The sequence below is a fragment of the Ranitomeya imitator genome, chromosome 10 (genome assembly GCF_032444005.1).
Source record: "Ranitomeya imitator isolate aRanImi1 chromosome 10, aRanImi1.pri, whole genome shotgun sequence".
In the NCBI taxonomy this organism is placed as follows: domain Eukaryota; kingdom Metazoa; phylum Chordata; class Amphibia; order Anura; family Dendrobatidae; genus Ranitomeya; species Ranitomeya imitator.
Window position 1 is genome coordinate 98016703 of NC_091291.1, and position 21198 is coordinate 98037900.

The 21198-nt window shown below is 41.7% G+C and overlaps 1 protein-coding gene across 8 annotated transcripts in view; it reads right to left on the reverse strand.

Annotated features, from left to right (window-relative positions):
- Window positions 1–21198, reverse strand: part of CAMTA1 (calmodulin binding transcription activator 1) — a 2164810-nt gene that overhangs the window by 245091 nt on the left and 1898521 nt on the right. For all 8 annotated transcript variants that reach the window (XM_069742031.1, XM_069742030.1, XM_069742026.1 and 5 more), the window contains one exon: window positions 100–234. In XM_069742031.1, coding sequence (XP_069598132.1) covers window positions 100–234 — 135 coding nt within the window. The remainder of the gene's footprint in view (window positions 1–99; window positions 235–21198) is intronic.

Sequence of the window (21198 nt, forward strand, 5' to 3'; positions counted from 1 at the left end):
AGCATAACTAGCACTTCATAAAACATGTAAATACAATATGGATCATCACCACTGGTGACGAGTTCCTGTTTAATTCAGAATTGGAAAGTTTGCTCTTACCATCCAGGGAGAGCCAGTCGTGCTGGGAGGAAGGCAGTGTAGGAAGGGCTCTCGCCTTATATTCAAACACAACAGAATTAGAGATGATCTGGTTGTTGAAGGCAACCTGAAGGGTGACCAGTCCGGTGTCATGTGCTGCAAGACAAAAAGCAAAAGATTCATAAACTGTTCGGAATATTGAACTTATGCTTGGGCAACAAGTGGGTGGTGAGATTATTATTCTGAATTCACATAGAAAACATCCATAAATACAGTTAGTTTCCAGATGGATGGATAAATAAGCAGATAGAGATAGATAGATAGATAGATAGATAGATAGATAGATAGAAGATATATAGATAGATAGATGATATATAGATAGATAGATAATAGATAGATGATAAATAGATAGATAAATAGATAGATGATATATAGATAGATAATAGATAGATAGATAGATAGATGATAGATAAATAGATAGATAGATAGATAGATGATAGATAGATAATAGATAGATGATAGATAGATAGATAGATAATAGATAGATGATAGATAGATAGATAGATAGATAAATAGAGAGATAGATAGATGATATATAGATAGATAAATAGATAGATAGATGATAGATAAATAGATAGATAGATAGATAGACAGATGATATATAGATAGATAGATGATAGATAGATAAATAGATAATAGATAGATGATAGATAGATAGATAGATAAATAGATAGATAGATAATAGATAGATAGATAGATAGATAGATAGATAGATAGATAGATAGATAGATAGATGAATAAATGATTAAAAAAAAATGAAGGCAGCATATCACTCCGAGAAAATCTAGAAAAGGTGGTTTAATAGCCCATTGGGGCTCAGTGACACTTCTCTTTAATTGAGAACCAAGGCTTGAAAAAGTTTCTCAATTGAACCGAAACGTCGCTCAGCCCCAATAGATAGATAAAGGGAGGACGCTGAGTTGGGTTCGAGATTGGCACCCACTCTCTAATCTTGGTGCTGCCTTCGGCTACTTATATAGACAGAGGAGCGTAACTGTATCAGGTGCAAGGGTTTTAGTTGCATTTTTCCATTGAAGACTAGGAGCCCAAAATATCCTTTTGGCCCATATAATAGGACCAGTTTTATTAAAGACCCCTAAAAGTTGTTTTTTTGGGGGAGAGATTTTACATTTGGGCCCATAAGCTTCAAGTTACGCCGATAGATATTAAATAGATAAATAAATAATATAATTAAATAAATAGATAGATATTAAATAGATAAATAAATAATATAATTAGATAGATAGATGATAGATAGATAATAGATAGATGATAGATAGATAGATAGATAGATGATAGATAGATGATAGATAGATAATAGATAGATGATAGATAGATAATAGATAGATGATAGATAGATAGACAGATAGATGATATATAGATAGATAGATAGATAAGAAGATAATAGATAGATGATAGATAATAGATAGATAATAGATAGATAGATGATAGATAGATAGATAGATAGATAGATAGATAGACAGATAGATAGATAATAGATAGATAATAGACAGATAGATGATATATAGATAGATAGATAAGAAGATAATAGATAGATGATAGATAATAGATAGATAGATAGATAGATAGATAGATAGATAGATAGATAGATAGATAGATAGATAGATAGATAGAGTAAATTATAAATAGATCATTTGGACAATTTACAATGTATCATCTCTATATCTCATTATCACTTTCTTGTAACCATGTAACACTTTGTACATTCCTGCTCTCCAGGCCGGGTAGTTAGACATTGGTACTTATGTTGTTTGTTCCATCCTGAGGTACAATAAACATGTAATTACTATCAATAATTCATTTTGTAATATAAAAATAGCATTTCTATCCTTCTGCCTGAGATTTACGGCCACTATTACCTTTGCTAACTGCTGCAGTACTTTCTTAAAAAGCAAATTAGTTTACTTAGAATTATTAATACCCATTTGGATTTTTATTGACGAGTATTGAGTGGACCATAAAAGATTTATACAGTGTAGTGAAGGATATATTTGATATGGAAAACCGCCCTGCAGTAGAAAATGGAGAATCTGGACCTGAAGGTAATTCGTTAATATTGTGATATGGTGAATTATTAAACATTCAGGAGGAGAAAAAAAAAAATAATTTAAATTCACTGACAGCAATCAGAGAACGTGAAAACATTTTTTGCTTTGTTTACTTACAGTGAGTGCACCAACTTTGCACATTTTGTTGTGCTGATTAATTTCTTAACCTCCTTCAAGCCCAAAGCCTTCCTAGGACTGATTCTTTAAAGTAAAAATTGCAGCATGTACGATTTACATCCAATATTCAGATCGAGCTCAGCCATGCAAGTCAATTAGTCTGTGGAAATCATTGGACTGCACTCGCATGTCATCTAAGTGCAGTGCGATTTTCATGAACTACCAGAATGTAGAAGATCCAAAACATTTTTCCTCCCTTGACTCCTGAGTGCGATTAGTATTATCAGCCGGATTCTCTCAGACAAGAGGAAATATTGTCGTGCGACCCTAATCTTAAGGTGATTAATGTCATCCTTTTTTTCTATACTGCTCAAGAACATATATATATATATATATATATATATATCAACCATCTTACAAGTGGGGAAAGAGTGTTTCCATTAAAGGGACTCTGTCACCTGAATTTGGCGGGCTATCTAAATGCCCTGTGTCCGGTCCGATGGGCGGTGTTTCCTCTTCTTTCATACACCCCTTCCTTTCCCGCTGGCCGCAATATTTTCTTGAATGTCAGTAGGTTTCCTCCGTAGTTCACGCATGCGCAAAGCAATCTTGCCTTGCGCACGCGCAGTATGCTTTGCCCAACTGCGGGCAAAAGCGAAAAGCATTAGTGCGCATGCGCCGGTGCACTATGTCCCGGAACACAGCGAAATACTTCCGGGACATAGTGCGCCGGCGCATGCGCACTAATGCTTTTCGCCTTTGCTCGCAGTTGGGCAAAGCATACTGCACGTGCGCAAGGCAAGATTGCCTTGCGCATGCGTGAACTACGGAGGAAACCTACTGACATTCAAGAAAATATTGCGGCCAGCGAGAAAGGAAGGGGTGTATGAAAGAAGAGGAAACACCGCCCATCGGACCGGACACAGGGCATTTACATAGCCCGCCAAATTCAGGTGACAGAGTCCCTTTAAAATGGCACAATTGAGTCATGAGGTTTTTTGCCTTCCAACCTTCCAACATGATCACCATTTTAGGTTATATGTTGAACTTGATGGCCTTGTGTCTTCTTTCAGCCTTAAAGCTATGAATCAATTGTATACATATGTATTTTAGCTTTTACCCTGTAGTTACCTCTTATTTCCTATTATTAATATGATTTATTTTATAATGCTCTTAAAGGGAATCTCTCACCAGATTTTTGCTACATCATGTGAGATCACCATATGGTAAAGAAAGATTCCCTTATTCTGGCAATGTGTCACTTAGTTTACTGGGGGCAGCAGTTGTTACACAATAGTTTTTTAAAAGAAAACCCAACAGTGTGAAACACGATTTCATATTACGGTAAGTAAATATTTATTAATGATACATAACATATAAAAGACAAATGACAAGTGGATCTCTCAAAAGGGAAAAGATTGCGGGAGCCGAGAGGTAACAGTATGATCAAAAAAATTAAATGAATAATAAGCAGCAAGATGTAAAATATGAAATTGCCCACTGTATATGTAAAGAATTACTATATCAATATGTAATGCATAGTGCAAAATCAATATTGAATTATAGTATCATTATGTATGGAGTGTGGACCCAGAGTGGACACTGACCTCAGGAGGTAATCAGTAACTATTACAAAACAGTGTTAATACATTCATATGTGCATTTAAGATAAGTGCAATAATAAACAACACCAGGTAATTTGAGGTAGCAGAAGTAAGTTGTAAGGTGGCATGGGCTATATAGGATTGCAAGAGGTAAAATGCCAGGTAAAGTGGCAAGTGCTAGATCAAGTTTCAAGAAGGTTGCAAAAGTAAAGTGCCAGAAGGTGCTGTTTGTTGCTGACCCACTCTCTCCGCAGTGCTCAACGCGCGTTTCGCCACAGCTTTAATCACGGCCGAAAAAAATCATTTTTTAGATGTAGAATGTAGCAGAGCTGACAAAGCTAACCCCACCCAAGCCCGATGAGCATTTTTCCTTGTACTTTGTATATTGACAGTAAGAAGCTAATCAGTGCTGGGGGCATGGTAGGACCAGGATGCAAGTGTCGCATAGTCCAGTAACCATAGAATCATAGAATGTTAGAGTTGGAAGGGACCTACAGGGTCATCATGTCCAACTTCCTGCTCAATGCAGAATTCACTGTACCATCTCAGATGTCTATCCAGCCTCTGTTTGAAGACTTCAATTGAAGGAGAACTTACCACCTATCGTGGCAGCCCGCTCCACTCATTGATCACCCTCACTGTCAAAGAGTTTTTGTAATATCTAATCTGTATCTTCTCCCTTTCAGTTTCATTCCATTGCTTCTAGTATTTCCTTGTGCAAATGAGACTAAGGATGATCCCTCTACACTGTGACAGCCCTTCAGATATTTGTAGACAGCTATTAAGTCTCCTCTTAGCCTTCTCTTTTGCAAGCTAAACATTCCCAGATCCTTTAACTGTTCCTCGTAGGACATACTTTGCAGTCCGCTCACCATCCTGGTAACTCTTCTCTGAACTTGCTCCAGTTTTTCAGTGCCTTTTTTAAAATGTAGTGCCCAGAACTGGACACAGTTTTCCAGATGAGTCCTGACCAGGGAGCAGTAGAGGGGGATAATTACTTCACGTGATCTAGAATCTAAGCTTCTCTTAATACATCCTAGAACTGTGTTGCCTTTTTTGCTGCAGCATCACACTGTTGTCTCATGTGTAGTCTGTGATCTATTAGTATACCCAGCTCTTTTTCACGCGTGCTGTTGCTTAGTTCTATTCCTCCCATTCTATAGATGTAATTTTAGTTTTTCTTGCACAGAGTCTTGCATTTCTCCCTGTTAAACACCATTCTATTAGTCGCTGCACATTGTTCAAGCTTATCTAGATCCTTCTAAATCCTTTCTCTGTCTTCTTTAGTGTTAGCTATCCCTAATAATGATAATGTCCTACTGATAAAACACTCTGGAACAACAGCACACAGCCTACTAAGTTACATATCTCTAAAATCAGTGTTTCAGTCTCCAGGTCATTCTGCCCTCAGATTACATAGCAAAACCTGATGGCAGATCCCCTTTAATTCCAAGGCGTTATACATGTGAAAACATAATCAATTAACAATAAATAACGGTACAAAAAGTATAATATCAGACAGATACAATGAGAAAAAAACCTGCCGGAAGGCAGCTGATCATTAGTGACTTTGGATAAGGTGGTTTTAATAGAGCAGTGCAGTCGGAAGCCATATTATAGCTGGTTAAAGGTTAATCCTGGAGTAGAAAAAATAACTAAAACGTCATTATAAATACATTCCTAAATAATTTTAATTAGCAAATCACAATAATTTTGTCTAGGTGTAGTAAATAATCATTATATAATTTAAATGGCCACTGCCTGGTTATACTAAGAGAAACCTGCCCTAGAATGTTAGGACAAGTTCCTGTGAGCATGTGAGGTGCAAAGTTCTGCCTCCTCCCTTCATGTGTAGGAAGATGAGCCCACAGGGGATATTCTGATCTAACACCTGAGATTCTAAGGGTGCTGAGGTAAGAAGAGGCTGCTCACCCTGCTGTCTACCCTGTCTATCTGCTCTAATACTGGAGATACCAGTAGTGCTGAGGTAAGAAGAGGCTGCTCACACTGCTGTCCACCCTGTCATCTGTCTAATACTGGAAATACCAGGAGTGCTGAGGTAAGAATAGGCTGCTCACACTGCTGTCTTGGAAATACCAGGTTGCTGTGCTAAGTAGAGGCTTTTAACCTGTCCACATGTCTATTTGATCTAATACTAGAAATACTAGTGGGGCTGAGGTGATACGAGGGGTGCTGAAATAAGTAGAGACTGCTCACACTGCTGTCCACCCTGTCTATCTGATCTAATACTGGAGTTACCAGGGATATGGACATAAAAAGAGGCTGGTCACACTGCTGTCCATCCTATCTATCTAAACTAGTACAGGATATTTCAGGAGTACTGAGGTAAAAAGAGGCTGCTCACACTGCTCTCCACCCTTTTCATCTGATCTAATACTTGAGATACCAGGAGTGCTGAGGTAAGAATAGGCTGCTCACACTGCTGTTTACTATGTCTATCTGATCTAATACCGGAGGTACCAGGGGTGTTGATCTAAGAAGAGGCTGCTAACACTGCTGTCCATCCTGTCTATTTTATCTAATACTGTAGAAATCAAGAGCACTGAAGTAAGAAGAGTTCACTCACACTGCGGTCCACCCTGTCTATCTGATCTAATACTGGAGATACTAGGGGTGCTGAGGTAAGAAGAGGGTGCTCACACTGCTGTCCACCCTGTCTATCTGATCTAATACTGGAGACTCCAGGGCTACTGAGGTAAGAAGAGGGTGCTCACACTGCTGTCCACCCTGTCTATCTGATCTAATACTGGAGATACCAGGGATGCTGAGGTAAGAAAATGTTGCTCACACTACCGTCCACACTGTAGTTGTATTCTAATACTGGAGATACAAAGGATTCCGAGGTGAGAAGAGGTTGATCTCACTACTGTCCACCTTGTTTGTCTGATTCAATAAGAGAGATATCAGGGGTGCTGAGAAAAAAAAGAGGCTGCATACACTGATTTCTATTCTGTCTATCTGACCAAACACTGGAGATCCCAGGGTGCTGAGGTAAGAAGAGGCTGCTGACACTGCTGTCCACTCTGTCTATCTGTTTAAAGCATTCCCACTACATTTTTTATTGATTAAATGTATGTATATGTGCAGGTAATGTAGTGCTCCATAGGCTTACGTTGTGGAAGTCATTTCTAGGTCAAACAGCGCAGCGTGACCCAGAGAGTTCTGCAGAGGGGTGACGACATTCAGAAGAGCAGAAGAACAACGCTGCACACCGGAGAGAGAGGTGATAGGTGAGTATATTACCACACTCACACTACATTACATGCACATATACCCACATTTAATAAAAAAAAAGTTAGTGAAAGAGATTCATTAAGTAAGATCAAGTGCAACATCTGTTTCTATCAGCAGTGGGGATATTCAGAACTCTCTTCCTGCTCTTGCTTAAAGGGTTATGCTATTGTATGCTAAGTATGCTATCTACTGTATAATTGTCTATGGGTCACTTCCGTCTTTCTGTCTGTCTTTCTGTCTGTCTGTCACGGAAATCCCAAGTCGCTGATTGGTCATGGCAAAACAACCACGACCAATCAGCGACGGGCACAGTCCGGCAGCAAAATGGCCGCTCCTTCCTCCCCGTAGTCAGTGCCCGCTCCATAATCCCCTCCAGTCAACGCTCACACAGGGTTAATGGCTGCATTACACCGCATTATGCCGTGGTGTAACGCACTCAGTTAATGCTGCTATTAACCCTGTGTGACCAACTTTTTACTATTGATGCTGCCTATGCAGCATCAATAGTAAAAAGATCTAATGTTAAAAATAATTAAAAAAAATAAAAAATAGTTATATACTCACCCTCTGTCGGCCCCTCGGATCCAGAACAGGCCTTTCCCGCTCCTCGCGACGCCTCGGTGACCGCTCCATGCATTGCGGTCTCGCGAGACTGCTACGTCATCATCTCGCGAGACGGCAATGCACTCTTGGTCCGGAGTGCGCGAGGAGCATCGGTAAACACTTCGCCTGGATCCGGGGGCCAACGGAAGGTGAGTATATCACTATTTTTATTTTATTTCTTTTTTTTAACAGGGTTATGATGCCCACATTGCTATATACTACGTGGGCTGTGCAATATACTACATGGGCTGTGCAATATACTACGTGGCTGTGCAATATACTATGTGGCTGTGCAATATACTCTGGGGCTGTGCTATATACTCCGTGGGCTGTGTAATATACTACGTGGCTGTGCAATATACTACGTGGCTGTGCTATATACTACATGGCTGTGCTATATACTACGTGGGCTGTGCTATATACTACGTGGCTGTGCAATATACTACGTGGCTGTGTTATACACTACATGGGCTGTTATATACTACGTGGGCTGTGCTATAAACTATGTGGGCTGTGTTATATACTACATGGGCCGTGCAATATACTACGTGGGTTGTGCAATATACTGCGTGGCTGTGCAATATACTACGTGGCTGTGTAATATACTACGTGGCTGTGCAATATAATATGTGGCTGTGCTATATACTACGTGGGCTGTGCTATTTACTACGTGGCTGTGTTATACACTACATGGGCTGCTAAATACTACGTGGGCTGTGCTATATACTACATGGGCTGTGCTATATACTATGTGGGCTGTTATATACTACGTGGGCTGTGTTATACAGAACGTGGGCTGTGTTATACGCTATGTGGGCTGTGTTATAAACTGCATGCGTGGGCTGTTATATACTGCATGAGCTGTGTTATATGCTATGTGGGTTTTTATACACTCCATGGGCTGTGCTATATACTCCGTGGGCTGCGTTATATACTACGTGGCTGTGCTATATACTCCGTGGGCTGTGTTATATACTACGTGGCTGTGCTATATACTCCGTGGGCTGTGCTATATACTCCGTGGGCTGTGCTATACACTACGTAGTTGTGCTATACACTACGTGGCTGTGCAATATACTACGTGGCTGTGCTATGTACTACGTGGCTGTGCTATGTTCTTCGTGGCTGTGCTATTTACTACGTGGCTGTGCTATTTACTACGTGGCCGGCTGCGAACAATCAGCGACAGGCACAGTCCGGCCGCGAATTGGCATGGGATATGAACCACGCTTCGCTAATTGGTTGCGGTTGGCGAATCCTGTGTATTCAATGTATTATTCTAAAATCTTCATAAATAAACTACACACATATTCTAGAATAGCCGATGCGTTAGAATCGGGCTACCATCTAGTTGAAAATAATTAGTCAATGTGTTGTATTCATCAATAAAAGTCCCCCAATATCCCTCATCCTTCCAGTGTTTGTACATTGTTGTCATGAATTTTGTCCTGCTGCAGCCCAGGTACAAATAGGTGGATCACGGACAATATCTCCAATTCAGTGGATTGCTGCATGAAGATGAACAGTGCATACTCCGCTGTGCATTTCTCACTATGAAGGATGAGTAGTTTTGAAAAACTACATTTTCGTACGGCGCAGGTGAGCTATGGGCTCCCTCCAGTAATTGACAGCTTTCCCACTATGCAAAGTGAAAATGAGGAATATGCCAGTTAGCGGCAACCAGCATAAAGCACACAGCATTTGGCTGCTGAATGAAGACCATGGGGTTCATGCAGGACTTGGGAGCAAGACTGTAGTGTGTGCTTAGAACAGGTCAGCTGCAACATGAGCATTTGGCCGCAACAGGCGCAGTACAAGTGGATAGAGCTGCAATCCTTTTTGAGGAGATCCCTGACCTTGCTGAGAAGGACCTCACCCAGCAATCACTGCCACCATTGGCTCAGTGAGTATGGCACCTCCTGCTGCACATGAGCACCCAAGGATTGAGGCAATGGGTCTACCCATACTTTCAGAGCCCAAGGTGCAGTAACATAGTAACATAGTAAGGCCGAAAAAAGACATTTGTCCATCCAGTTCAGCCTATATTCCATCATAATAAATCCCCAGATCTACGTCCTTCTACAGAACCTAATAATTGTATGATACAATATTGTTCTGCTCCAGGAAGACATCCAGGCCTCTCTTGAACCCTTCAACTGAGTTCGCCATCACCACCTCCTCAGGCAAGCAATTCCAGATTCTCACTGCCCTAACAGTAAAGAATCCTCTTCTATGTTGGTGGTAAAACCTTCTCTCCTCCAGACGCAAAGAATGCCCCCTTGTGCCCGTCACCTTCCTTGGTATAAACAGATCCTCAGCAAGATATTTGTATTGTCCCCTTATATACTTATACATGGTTATTAGATCGCCACTCAGTTGTCTTTTTTCTAGACTAAATAATCCTAATTTCGCTAATCTATCTGGGTATTGTAGTTCTCCCATCCCCTTTATTAATTTTGTTGCCCTCCTTTGTACTCTCTCTAGTTCCATTATATCCTTCCTGAGCACCGGTGCCCAAAACTGGACACAGTACTCCATGTGCGGTCTAACTAGGGATTTGTACAGAGGCAGTATAATGCTCTCATCATGTGTATCCAGACCTCTTTTAATGCACCCCATGATCCTGTTTGCCTTGGCAGCTGCTGCCTGGCACTGGCTGCTCCAGGTAAGTTTATCATTAACTAGGATGCCCAAGTCCTTCTCCCTGTCAGATTTACCCAGTGGTTTCCCGTTCAGTGTGTAATGGTGATATTGATTCATTCTTCCCATGTGTATAACCTTACATTTATCATTGTAGTGCCACAGGAGTGCTTACTCTTGGGTGTATGATCTCACGGGCTGTAGGACACTACATGAGTGATGGCACATTTCCATCCCACTCCCTAATTCTCAGCCTTCTGGCTATAAAGAGGAATTTTTTAATTCTTGGTTGACGGTCTAGTCTATATTTAAACTGAATCATCTTCTTATGATTTCATTTGTCGCTTGGGCTACACTTTGAATGTGTTTTTCTCAGGAGGAGTTTTCGGGATACATTTCCCTTATGGATTCCCACCCAAAAGGTCTGAACGCGTTTCACAAACCCTTGCACATATTCTGCTCCCCTTTGCATACCTTTTGTTATTCTCCTTTGATAACAGAGCCAAACTATAATGCTCTCAGTTCCAGGGAGTAAATTGGGATATCCCCTGCTTCGTCAAGATAAGGCCATGATCCCTGTCTTGCTGGGGTCTTCTAGTCTGGAGGGTCATGGAAAGGTATATTGGGAACTTTTCTCCTTTTATGGTGGGCTGCAATAGGATGCATCTACAGATTGTCTGGAACTCCTAATTCACAGGATTGATTTAGATTAAAAAGGGCTTCTGGAGATTTTTTCATTTTCTATCTGGTGCTAGGGCTTCACAGCTTTTGGCCACCTCCAAGTGGTCACCTCACACACATCTTTAATGTTTCCCAAGGGAGAATATGATCAAAATGCTCGGACACCTGCCACTTTGTTCCTCATAAGGAAACACTGAGGTTATGCGGCCGATGGCAATGTCCTCAGTTACCGGAACTCTCAGGCGACCAACATTCCCCGTAGAGCCCTGGCCTAAAATGTGTTGAAGTGTAATTCTCAGCTACTATTTGTATCGACTGATAAAAGCTTCTTCATGGAGCTGTGTTGCATTTTGTCTTAATGGCTTTGATAGCCTCCACTAATGAACCAGACTTTTAGATGAACTAAGAAAATATGTCCCTTCCTGTTGGGAACCGACAGCTGAAATAAACGCCTCATATCTTCCCTCAAAGTGGGGACGTCTTACACATTAGCTATTTAGATTGGCAAACTGTCAGATCTCATTTCCTTCCATTGGTAAAGCGCAGGAAAGCAGCGCACTCAACCCATTTTTCCTACCGAATGTGTTTACAGGTAATATTTACTGAAACAGCACAAATGAACAATAGGCAAGCGGGGAAATGTATTATGGGATGCCTTGTGATGCATTACATTTCAAGGTAATAGATGGCACTGGAAGAAAATACATGCAATGCTGGCTATTTTTATAAATATTGCAGAATCAAATGATTATTTTCTCTTAAAGGAGAAGTCAACCTTTAAAGCCAACTTTTGATATATCAATGGTGTGGCTTGAGCTTAGATATCTTAATGAAAGGGTCCTCTACATTGTCTACAGTACCCAATCCTCTACCATTTTTGATTGAGCCCCCCAGCTTGCATTGTACCTCTTTAAGGAAGCACTTCCACAAATTTTTTATTGCCTCGACCTGCGTAAATGTAGATGTAGTGTAGTGCAATTGTGTTACTACACTCACCGATTGTCATGTTTCCCAGTTTCCAGCGCTCATCCGGTCCACTTCTCGCTCATGTGACTGCAATTCCGACAAGGCAGATCACAATGGGGTCTATGTGTGATCTAGAAATCGCTCTTACAATGCGAGTTGAAAGAAGGGCAGAACGAGGCCCCATAGACTTACACTGTAAAGCCGGGGTCACACTTGCGAGTGCAATGCGAGAAACTCGCGCATCAATCCCCGGCACTGCCGCTGGCACTTGGGACCGGAGCGTTCAGCTCCATAGAAATACATGCGGCCACACACTCCCGTCCTGAGTGCCGGGTATTGAGGCAAGAGACTCGCGCAAGTTTCTCGCATTGCACTCGCAAGTGTGACCCCAGCCTAAAAGAGATTTCCTGTTGACAGTGCGCAGTGTGATCTGGCCAGTGAGTAAGAAGAAGACTGGAGCAGCGCTGCAAACTGGGACAGATGGCGAAAGCATATTATTGCACTTATACTACAGTACATATACATTTACACAGGTTTTTAAGGCAATAACAGTTTTGTAGCAGTGGCCCTTTAATTTTGGAGTTGGCAGGGATCCCCACCATGTTTGCCACTTTGCTAACTGAAAATGGTTTTAGGGTAGAATTCTTTCAAAATGTGCAATTGACAACAAAAATACTCATAAATATCAGTATAATGAATTTTACACTAAAATGAATGGCCTTCCGGATAGGACATGTCCCTTTTCCATCAATTATGTGGGTGTCAATTGACAACCACACTCAGCGCAGGCGCAGTCAGACGACTGTATAAATCGGAGTAAGATCGGAATACATTTCATGGACTGGCCGGCAGCTCTCCCTACCCAAGCGTGATAGCAACATAGGCATACATAAAGCTATTGTTCTCAGGTCTGGAGAGCAGCCGGCCAGTCAGTGCACTGCGTTCCGATCTCGCTCTGATTTATACGGCTGTCTGACTGCTCCCTACTACTGACAGCAGATTGCCACTTCTGTACGCCCCCGAAGCAGTACCAAAGTAGGTTCATGAGATTTGGACATTGAAGATCCTCTCTTTTAGGTTGAAGACAATAGACATAAGAAAATCTTAAATTCGATCCATAGTCAAATTTTTTTAGCATCACGTGTTAGAATCCATACACATAATACCTTATTATTAATTATGCTCATCATCCCTATGTTACCCAACCATTTATCTTCTAAATTCCAGTAGCTTTCTCCATGTGTTTGCACACAGTAATGTGGCTGTAATGTCACTTTTGCATGGATAATTACTTCCCTCGATCAATAACCATAGCCTCAAAAAAAAAAAACCCAGAAAGCTATAACTGGTCTACACACAAAGCCATGATTTATAGACGAGGTCCATTTCTCTATTAACTGTTGAAGTAATGGAGAGTCCTGTCTTAGATGTTCTTCCTTGAAGGCATTTGTAGTAGGTGTCAACTCTACCATTCCATGTCACAGAAGGAAAAACAATTGTCTTATAAATCAAACCTTTCATGGAAAAACCATTTCTGTTCTCATAAGTTTGTGCTGTTTTTCAACGTAAATAAGAAAATCAAAGAAAAATATTTTGTACTATTGAAATAATGTGGCTCATAGTGGTCTACATAGGACAAGCATAACTCCCAATGGTCCTGTATTCTTACAGCTATCCACCAAATGGGACAGCTAAGCATGGGGCTTATGTAACTGCGTATAGGGAAAATTTCTAGACCAATGAGAGGAGTTCTGTGGCAGAACCTGGGTGAGGTTCTGCCCGTAATTTGGAATTGGGTATTTGCAATTGATTAAATCTCAAAAAATAGAAAATGGTAATGTCCCAACAAGTGGTAAAAGTCCCCTACAATGGCTAAGTGGCTAACTGGAAATGTTATGCTGCTGCTAGTAGGTGAATGTCAGATAGCTCGGGGTAAAGCCAGAGACTGTGTAATATAGAATAGAGGGATTCCTCATAACAAGGGCGTAACGGAGGTGTGACCGTGATCGGGCCTGTGCGGGAGAAGGGCCTGCCGACGACAGCGCCTCATTCAGCTGAATGTGCGTCCGATGATGTACCTTTATCTGAAATTTATTGTGGTGCAGAGACCCGCTAGCTCTCTGCACTGCAATAAATGCATCCAGCCAATCAGAGACCAGCAGCTGATGTCAGCACGACCGTAATGGGCAGCGAATGATCATCATGCGCCATGCCAGGCAAGTCAAAGTCAACTGCATGTCATGGGAGTGGAAGTAGGTAAGAAGAATTATCTTTTTTAAATGTGTTGGAATTGAACAAGGAACATTGTACCAGGAGGGAGGACATTATTACTGGAAGGGACCATGATGGGAGATATTATTAAAGGAAAAGGCCATGTCAGTGATTGCGTCTGCGACATCCTCTTGCTCCCTGTGCCTTCTGGGCCCGTGTGGACAGGGGGTGTCTGTATAAAACTGTGCCAAGGTGACCTTATGTGTCCACAGGGGGTACGTAATGTCACATTAGAACAAGTGAGAAGAACGTACCATGTGATCCCTCGGACGTAATAGTGACGTCAGGCGGGTGGCGGGGTGCAGGTTTGTCACAAGTGGTGGCAGCGAGATTCTGCGTGATATCTCTGGTGCCATCCTTCACATGTGGTGGTAGTGGTGGGATTCTGCATGATGTATCTGGTGCCTTCCTTCACAGGGACATTATTACAACACGGCATCAGGATGGGGGAAATTATTACAGGAAGGCACCGGGATGGGGGATATCATTGTATGTTGAGCGAACACTTAAGTCTTTATAGGATCTAAAATGCTACAATGGCCCATACATCGGAAAACATGCAGGTTCAAATATTGCACTAGGGCCCGTTACACTCTAGCTGCGTTACTGCATCACAGTTTTATAAACTCTGATTTAGGTCAATTGAATTCTAATTGTAATATTCTGGAATGAGCGGCATTAACCCCAGGAGAAAGTTCTTCCTATAGTAAATGTATTTGTGGCTTGATTCCAAATCTTTATGGTAATAGCTATTATTTCTCAACATTCCAAACAAGAAGACTTCTGTTTTCACCAATGATATCAAGAGTTAATGGAATTGCATCTTAAAGGGAACCTGTCAGTAAGATCAACCCCCCAAACCATATACAGTACAAACAATTTACTGTGTATGGGGTAGTACCCAACAGATGATTGTTTGGGGAGATAAGGATGTGGCATGGATGATTTCGGACTGCAGATTATTTTCCTATTCTAGGCCCACTGAACAATCATGTTAACGATCGTTCTGCATGCATGAATGAGCTGCCTGTCTGAACAAGCTATGAACTGCCAATCACCTTCATATAGCTGGTCAGCAGTCACTCTAAGGTTACAATTGGCCAATGTAAATGGACACTTTACAGATGGCATCTTCTTTGATTGGAGTTGTTCTATTCCCTTTCATCACATCTGGTCCAGACGGCATGATGATTTTTCCCAGGCCTAGTTTGCCTTTGCAGACTTCCCTCCTTGGTGTCAGTGTCATTATAATGCTCCTGAATAAAAATATCTGTCCACGCTGTGCAATAAATAAGTCTTATTCTGTGTCCCTGAATAAACAATTGCCTCTCCCTGTGCTTGCTGCATACGACACCACGCTGTCCCTCCTATAAAATATTACCTCTACACTGTCCTCCCTTATATACTGTCCACACTGTATTCCCTTATGAACCACAATCACCACATCATCTCTTTATCAATTATACCAACCACACCATACTACTCTCTTGTGAACTATGGCTTCCACACTGTCCTTATCTCCACACTGTCCTCCTCATGCTGCACCCACTAAACAAGACTGTCGCTCACGGTGCAAGCTCTGCAATTTCCCCAAGATCATTTACTACTGGCTTAGATGTGCATATGACTTTGTATTGTAGGTGTAGACGGGAATTGCCCCCAATCCGAGACTTTGTAGAACAACTCTTTGAGCAATCTTCTAGATGTGGTAAGACTATTCCAAAATATTTTGGTACTTAGAACAATACCTGTTTTGAACAGGTGACATGTGCTGCTAACAGCCGCAGGAGGAATCGTGATCCACCCATGGCTGTTAACCCGTTAAATGCCATCGTCAAATTCTGACAGCGGCATTTAACACGCGCTTCCGGCAAGCACACCGTAAATTCGCCCATAGGTGACCCCTGTCACATGATCGCGGATCATCGATGGGTTGGCATGACAACCAGAGGTCTGTTGCGGCCCTTTATGTTTGTCACTGCCGGCTTGCTATGAGTACCGCCTGGTGGTCGGCGCTCATAGCAAGTAATTCTGCTACATACAGGTGATTTGATCATTGCCTGTGTAGCAGAGCCAATCGAGTTATGGCAGCTTCTAGTCTCCTATGGAGACTATTGAAGCATGCCAAAAGTAAAAAAAAAAAATGTTTTAAAAATATAAAAAAATAAAAAAAATGTAAAAGTTCAAATCACCCCCCTTTCGCCCCATTCAAAATAAAAGAAAGAAAATATCAAACATACACATATTTGGTATCATCGCATTCAGAATCGCCCAATCTATCAATTAAAAAAAGAGTATTAATCTGATCACTAAACGGCGTAGCGAGAAAAAAAGTCAAAACGTCAAAATTACTTTTTTTTGGTCTCCACGACAATCAATTAAAATGCAATAACAGGTGATCAAAAGATCAAATCTGCATCAAAATGGTATCATTAAAAACGTCAGCTCGGCGCGCAAAAAATAAGCCCTCACCCAAACCCCAAATCATGAAAAATGGAGACGTTACAGATATCGGAAAATGGCACAATTTATTTTTTTGGAATTTTTTTTCACCACTTTTTAGTTAAAAAAGAACCTAGATATGTTTGGTATCTATGAACTCGTAATGACTAGTGTTGAGCGATACCGTCCGATACTTGAAAGTATCGGTATCGGATAGTATCGGCCGATACCCGAAAAATATCGGATATCGCCGATACCGATATCCGATACCAATACAAGTCAATGGGACATCAAGTATCGGAATGTATCCTCATGGATCCCAGGGTCTGAAGGAGAGGAAACTCTCCTTCAGGCCCTGGGATCCATATTAAAGTGTAAAATAAAGAATTAAAATAAAAAATATTGTTATATTCACCTCTCCGGCGGCCCCTGGACATCAGCGGGAGGATCCGGCGTCCGGCACGGCTTCTTTCTTCAAAATGCGCGCCTTCAGGACCTGTGGAATGACGTCCCGGCTTCTGATTGGTCGCGTGCCGCCCATGTGACCGCCACGCGACCAATCAGAAGCCGCGACGTCATTCCTCAGGTCCTAGAAGGCGCTCATTCTAGGACTTTAGCTGAATGCTAAAAAAGTTATGGCTCTGGGAAGAAGGAGAGGGAAAAATGAAAACGTAAAAACGAAAATTACTCCGTCATGAAGGGGTTAATTATATGTGTTACAAGTTATGTTCTAAAGTTTTACCCTTTGGTTTTCTGTCCCAGAAACTTTGCATTACACCTATGTGCTGTTATCCAGGAAGGTAATAACATCTTCTATAATGAGGAGGGTATTTTGCTACCACTTGAGACAAGGTCTACATCTTGCCTCATGGGAGAATTGGCCTTGATCCACTCCAGCTCTGCTCATGACAATTAAGCCCCCTGTATTGATTGCCTTCCTATAATAATGAGAGCTGCAAACTAGTTCCACATATAGAAGTCGTTATAAATAGAAGCTTAATTACCAATGATTGGAGTAATCCAGAGGCAATTCCAAAGGGGCTTTTATGTATAAGGGAAGCAAAAATGCAAAGAAAATTACGTATTACCGGTAATATGTTAGCTACTGCACTCCAGTGAACCCATGCCTTTAAAGAGAATTTCTACCGATATATAGAAAAATAAATAAATAAACCAACAAAGTCTTTTCCTCCCTTGTGCCAAATATTATTTGCAGTAAATAGGTCCTTGATCTCTGAGCTGAACCAGATGGGTCTGTGTAATACAGCAATTCCAGTCCTTCTAGATTGCTATATCTACCATTATGGCCTTCCGCTTACACAATATCCACTTATTCCCTGGAGCAGAGTTATTCAAATACTGATTAATTTCCTAAATACATTAGGCTACAATTTATTGTATGCATTTATTCCTATAAGTAGGACAGATTTACTGTCTGCCCAAGAAAATGTTATAATCATAACCTTCAAAGCTCTATTAGTAACAGTAATATATCAAGAGTTACTATAACAGCGGGGAAATTTTGTTTAGCAATTAATCTGTCTGTTTCTTGGGTATGTACAGTATCACAAGGATGAACAAGACTTGTGCAATGCCACAATTCCCTTCCTGATATCTTGGCTGATTTCTTGAGACTTTCCCATGATGCTACACAAAAAAGCAATGTGTTTCAGGTGTGCATTAAAATGCATCTCCAAGGTGTGGATGGGAAGAAAAACAATTTTAGAGCCTTTGGCTTCTCCCCCTGCTCTGCTAGTGACAAGTTTGATAGCTTCATAGTTTTTAAAGGTTGAAGGTAGCCTAAAGTCCATCAAGTTCAACCTAAAGCCTAACATGTTGATACAAAGTAGGGTAAAAACCCCAATGGGCATATACTAATTGCTCCACATTAGGGGAAAACTCCTTTTTGACTCCACATACGGCAATCAGATGAGTTCCCTGGATCAACGCCACATCACAGAATCTGGTGCCCATAACTTGTATGCCATGCTGCTGCAGTGCAGTACAGCGAAACCTCCACCAGGGGGAGCTTGAGAGGGAAGTGAGACTGCACACACAGAGCAGCAGAACAGACGCCACCAAGTGGCGAGAGAGTAGTCAGACAAGCCAAGTCAAAGCACGAGATAGCACGTCAGTACAAAATAATTAGACAGAACGGATACTCAGGACGTAGCAAGAGATCAGTAAACCAGAACGGGCAATATATGGTACAATAGGGACAAACAGTAACGGAGTCAATAGCCAAGCCAGGAGGTCAGAAACGGAGAATGAAGCAAATAAACAGAAAAACGATGGGAAAAGGCAGACAGAGGGGGTAAACAAACACGGGACAAGTCAGGGATCACAGCAGGGCAAATCAAGATTTAGCAGAGTCAGGTTCACATGCCGAAGACAGAACTATAGCTGACACTGCCAGCAGGATTCATGGGAGCTAAATAGCAAACCTGAACCCAGAATGAGGCAGAGCAAAGTTAGCCCTTGACATGGTCCGCCAGGAAAAAGAGAAGACAGGACTAAACTCTGGAACGGATCATGACATTGTAATATTAGAACTTTCAAGAAAAGCATCCAGACCGTCCTTGAATTTTCGTAGTGAATCATCCATTACAACATCATGTGGCAGAGAGTTCCATAGTCTCACTGCTCTTACTGTAAAGAATCTGCACCTGTGATTATGATTGAACGCTCTTTTTTCTAGACGCAGAGGATGCCCCCTTGTCACTGTCACAAGCCTAGGTATAAAAAGATCATTAGAAAAATCTCTTTTCAGCCCACTGATAAATTTGTAGATTGTAGTTTGCCCCTAAGACTTTGCTTTGCCAAACTGAATTACTCCAAGTTTAATAACCTGCCTTAATGCGGTAGTCCACCCATTCCTTTAATAACACTGTTTGCCTGTATAGAGAGATCTGTCAGTGCATAGCTGTGGACCGGGAGAAACCACCGGAGACCCGCCTGTCTGACTAGTCTCCTGTGAGGCTCGGTGCCCAGCAGCCCTTAAAGTGTTTATTTTTCTGAAATGCTACAGCGTCTCAGAGTCACGTATGCTGTATATGACTGAAATAATACTACAGCCAGTGCTGGATACATGCTTCCCGCAGATTGGGCATCATGTATTAGCTCCTAGATACCTTTAAAGGAACCTGTCAGCAGGACTGCACATAGTAACCAACACACAGTGTCACGTTGGTTATATTGAATAAAAAGATACCTTGCAGCTCCCGGGGATCGTGATCGTCAGCAGTTGCTATTGCGCATGCGTGAGCGGCGCCATCTTGGTAGAGGACATTTTTTTTCTTCTCCAGCAAGATCCTGCTGACAGGTTCCCTTTAATATATATCTCTATGTTTTAATAAAGATAATTGCAGTAATCGTATGTCAATAATAAAAATGATAATTATGATAACAAATATTACACATCACTAATTTGTTACAAAGTAGTAGTACAAGGAATACAAAATAATTACAGTTATTATTTTGTATGAGCATAGAAAAAGTAATTATAATTGTAATACTTATTATGATAATTATGTCTGAACCTGATTCTAAATCTGAACTTCTTGCTATCGTTTTGACAAAACACTATTGTGTGTCTAATGCAGCTCTGCTAGTCTTCTCAATGATGAATACCTCCTATGTAGTCCTAGTGTCACGGGGGTATTGGGTAGACTAAAGCTGATTACCCGGGCCCCTGCGATATCCCTCAGACTAGGGAAAACCCTGTCTGTCCCTCTCCCAGAATTTACACTGATGGTGTGCTTGTCTGGGCCGCCAGGCCTGACCCTGACTCCTGTTTCAGCCCTATGCTGAAACCTCCACCCGCCACCCAGTGATAAGACCACACACCAACCTACACAGAAAGTACAGATAGGGAAAACTAAAAATGCACCACGCCGCAGACACACAGGAAAACACTATAATGTGCACAGGGCAAAAATAAACACAAATATAGGAAGGAGAAATATGACAAAGGATAATACACCACCAGATACGATACTTCAACTCCTAGACCACCACTCCAGACCGAGATCACCAGGTACAAGACAATCTATAATCGGCGACGCCCAAAGTCCAGAATGACTATTTAAAGGCCACGGGCGTGACCCAGCCTCCAAACAGATTACCAGCCAGATTAACCCTGGAAAACCTGAATAAAATTTAGCCGGCGCCACTGAGCGTATAGTGAACAAATGTGGAATTACCACTGTCTGTCGGACGCCCTAGTGTGAACAGCATCCGACATGACACCTAGGTATTCATGAGCTCGTGGTTAACCCCTTTGTGACATTAGACGTACTATCCCGTCGAGGTAGGGTGGGCCTGTTTGCCCACTGATGGGATAGTACGTCATATGCGATCGGCCGCGCTCACGGGGGGAGCGCGGCCGATCGCGGCTGGGTGTCAGCTGACTA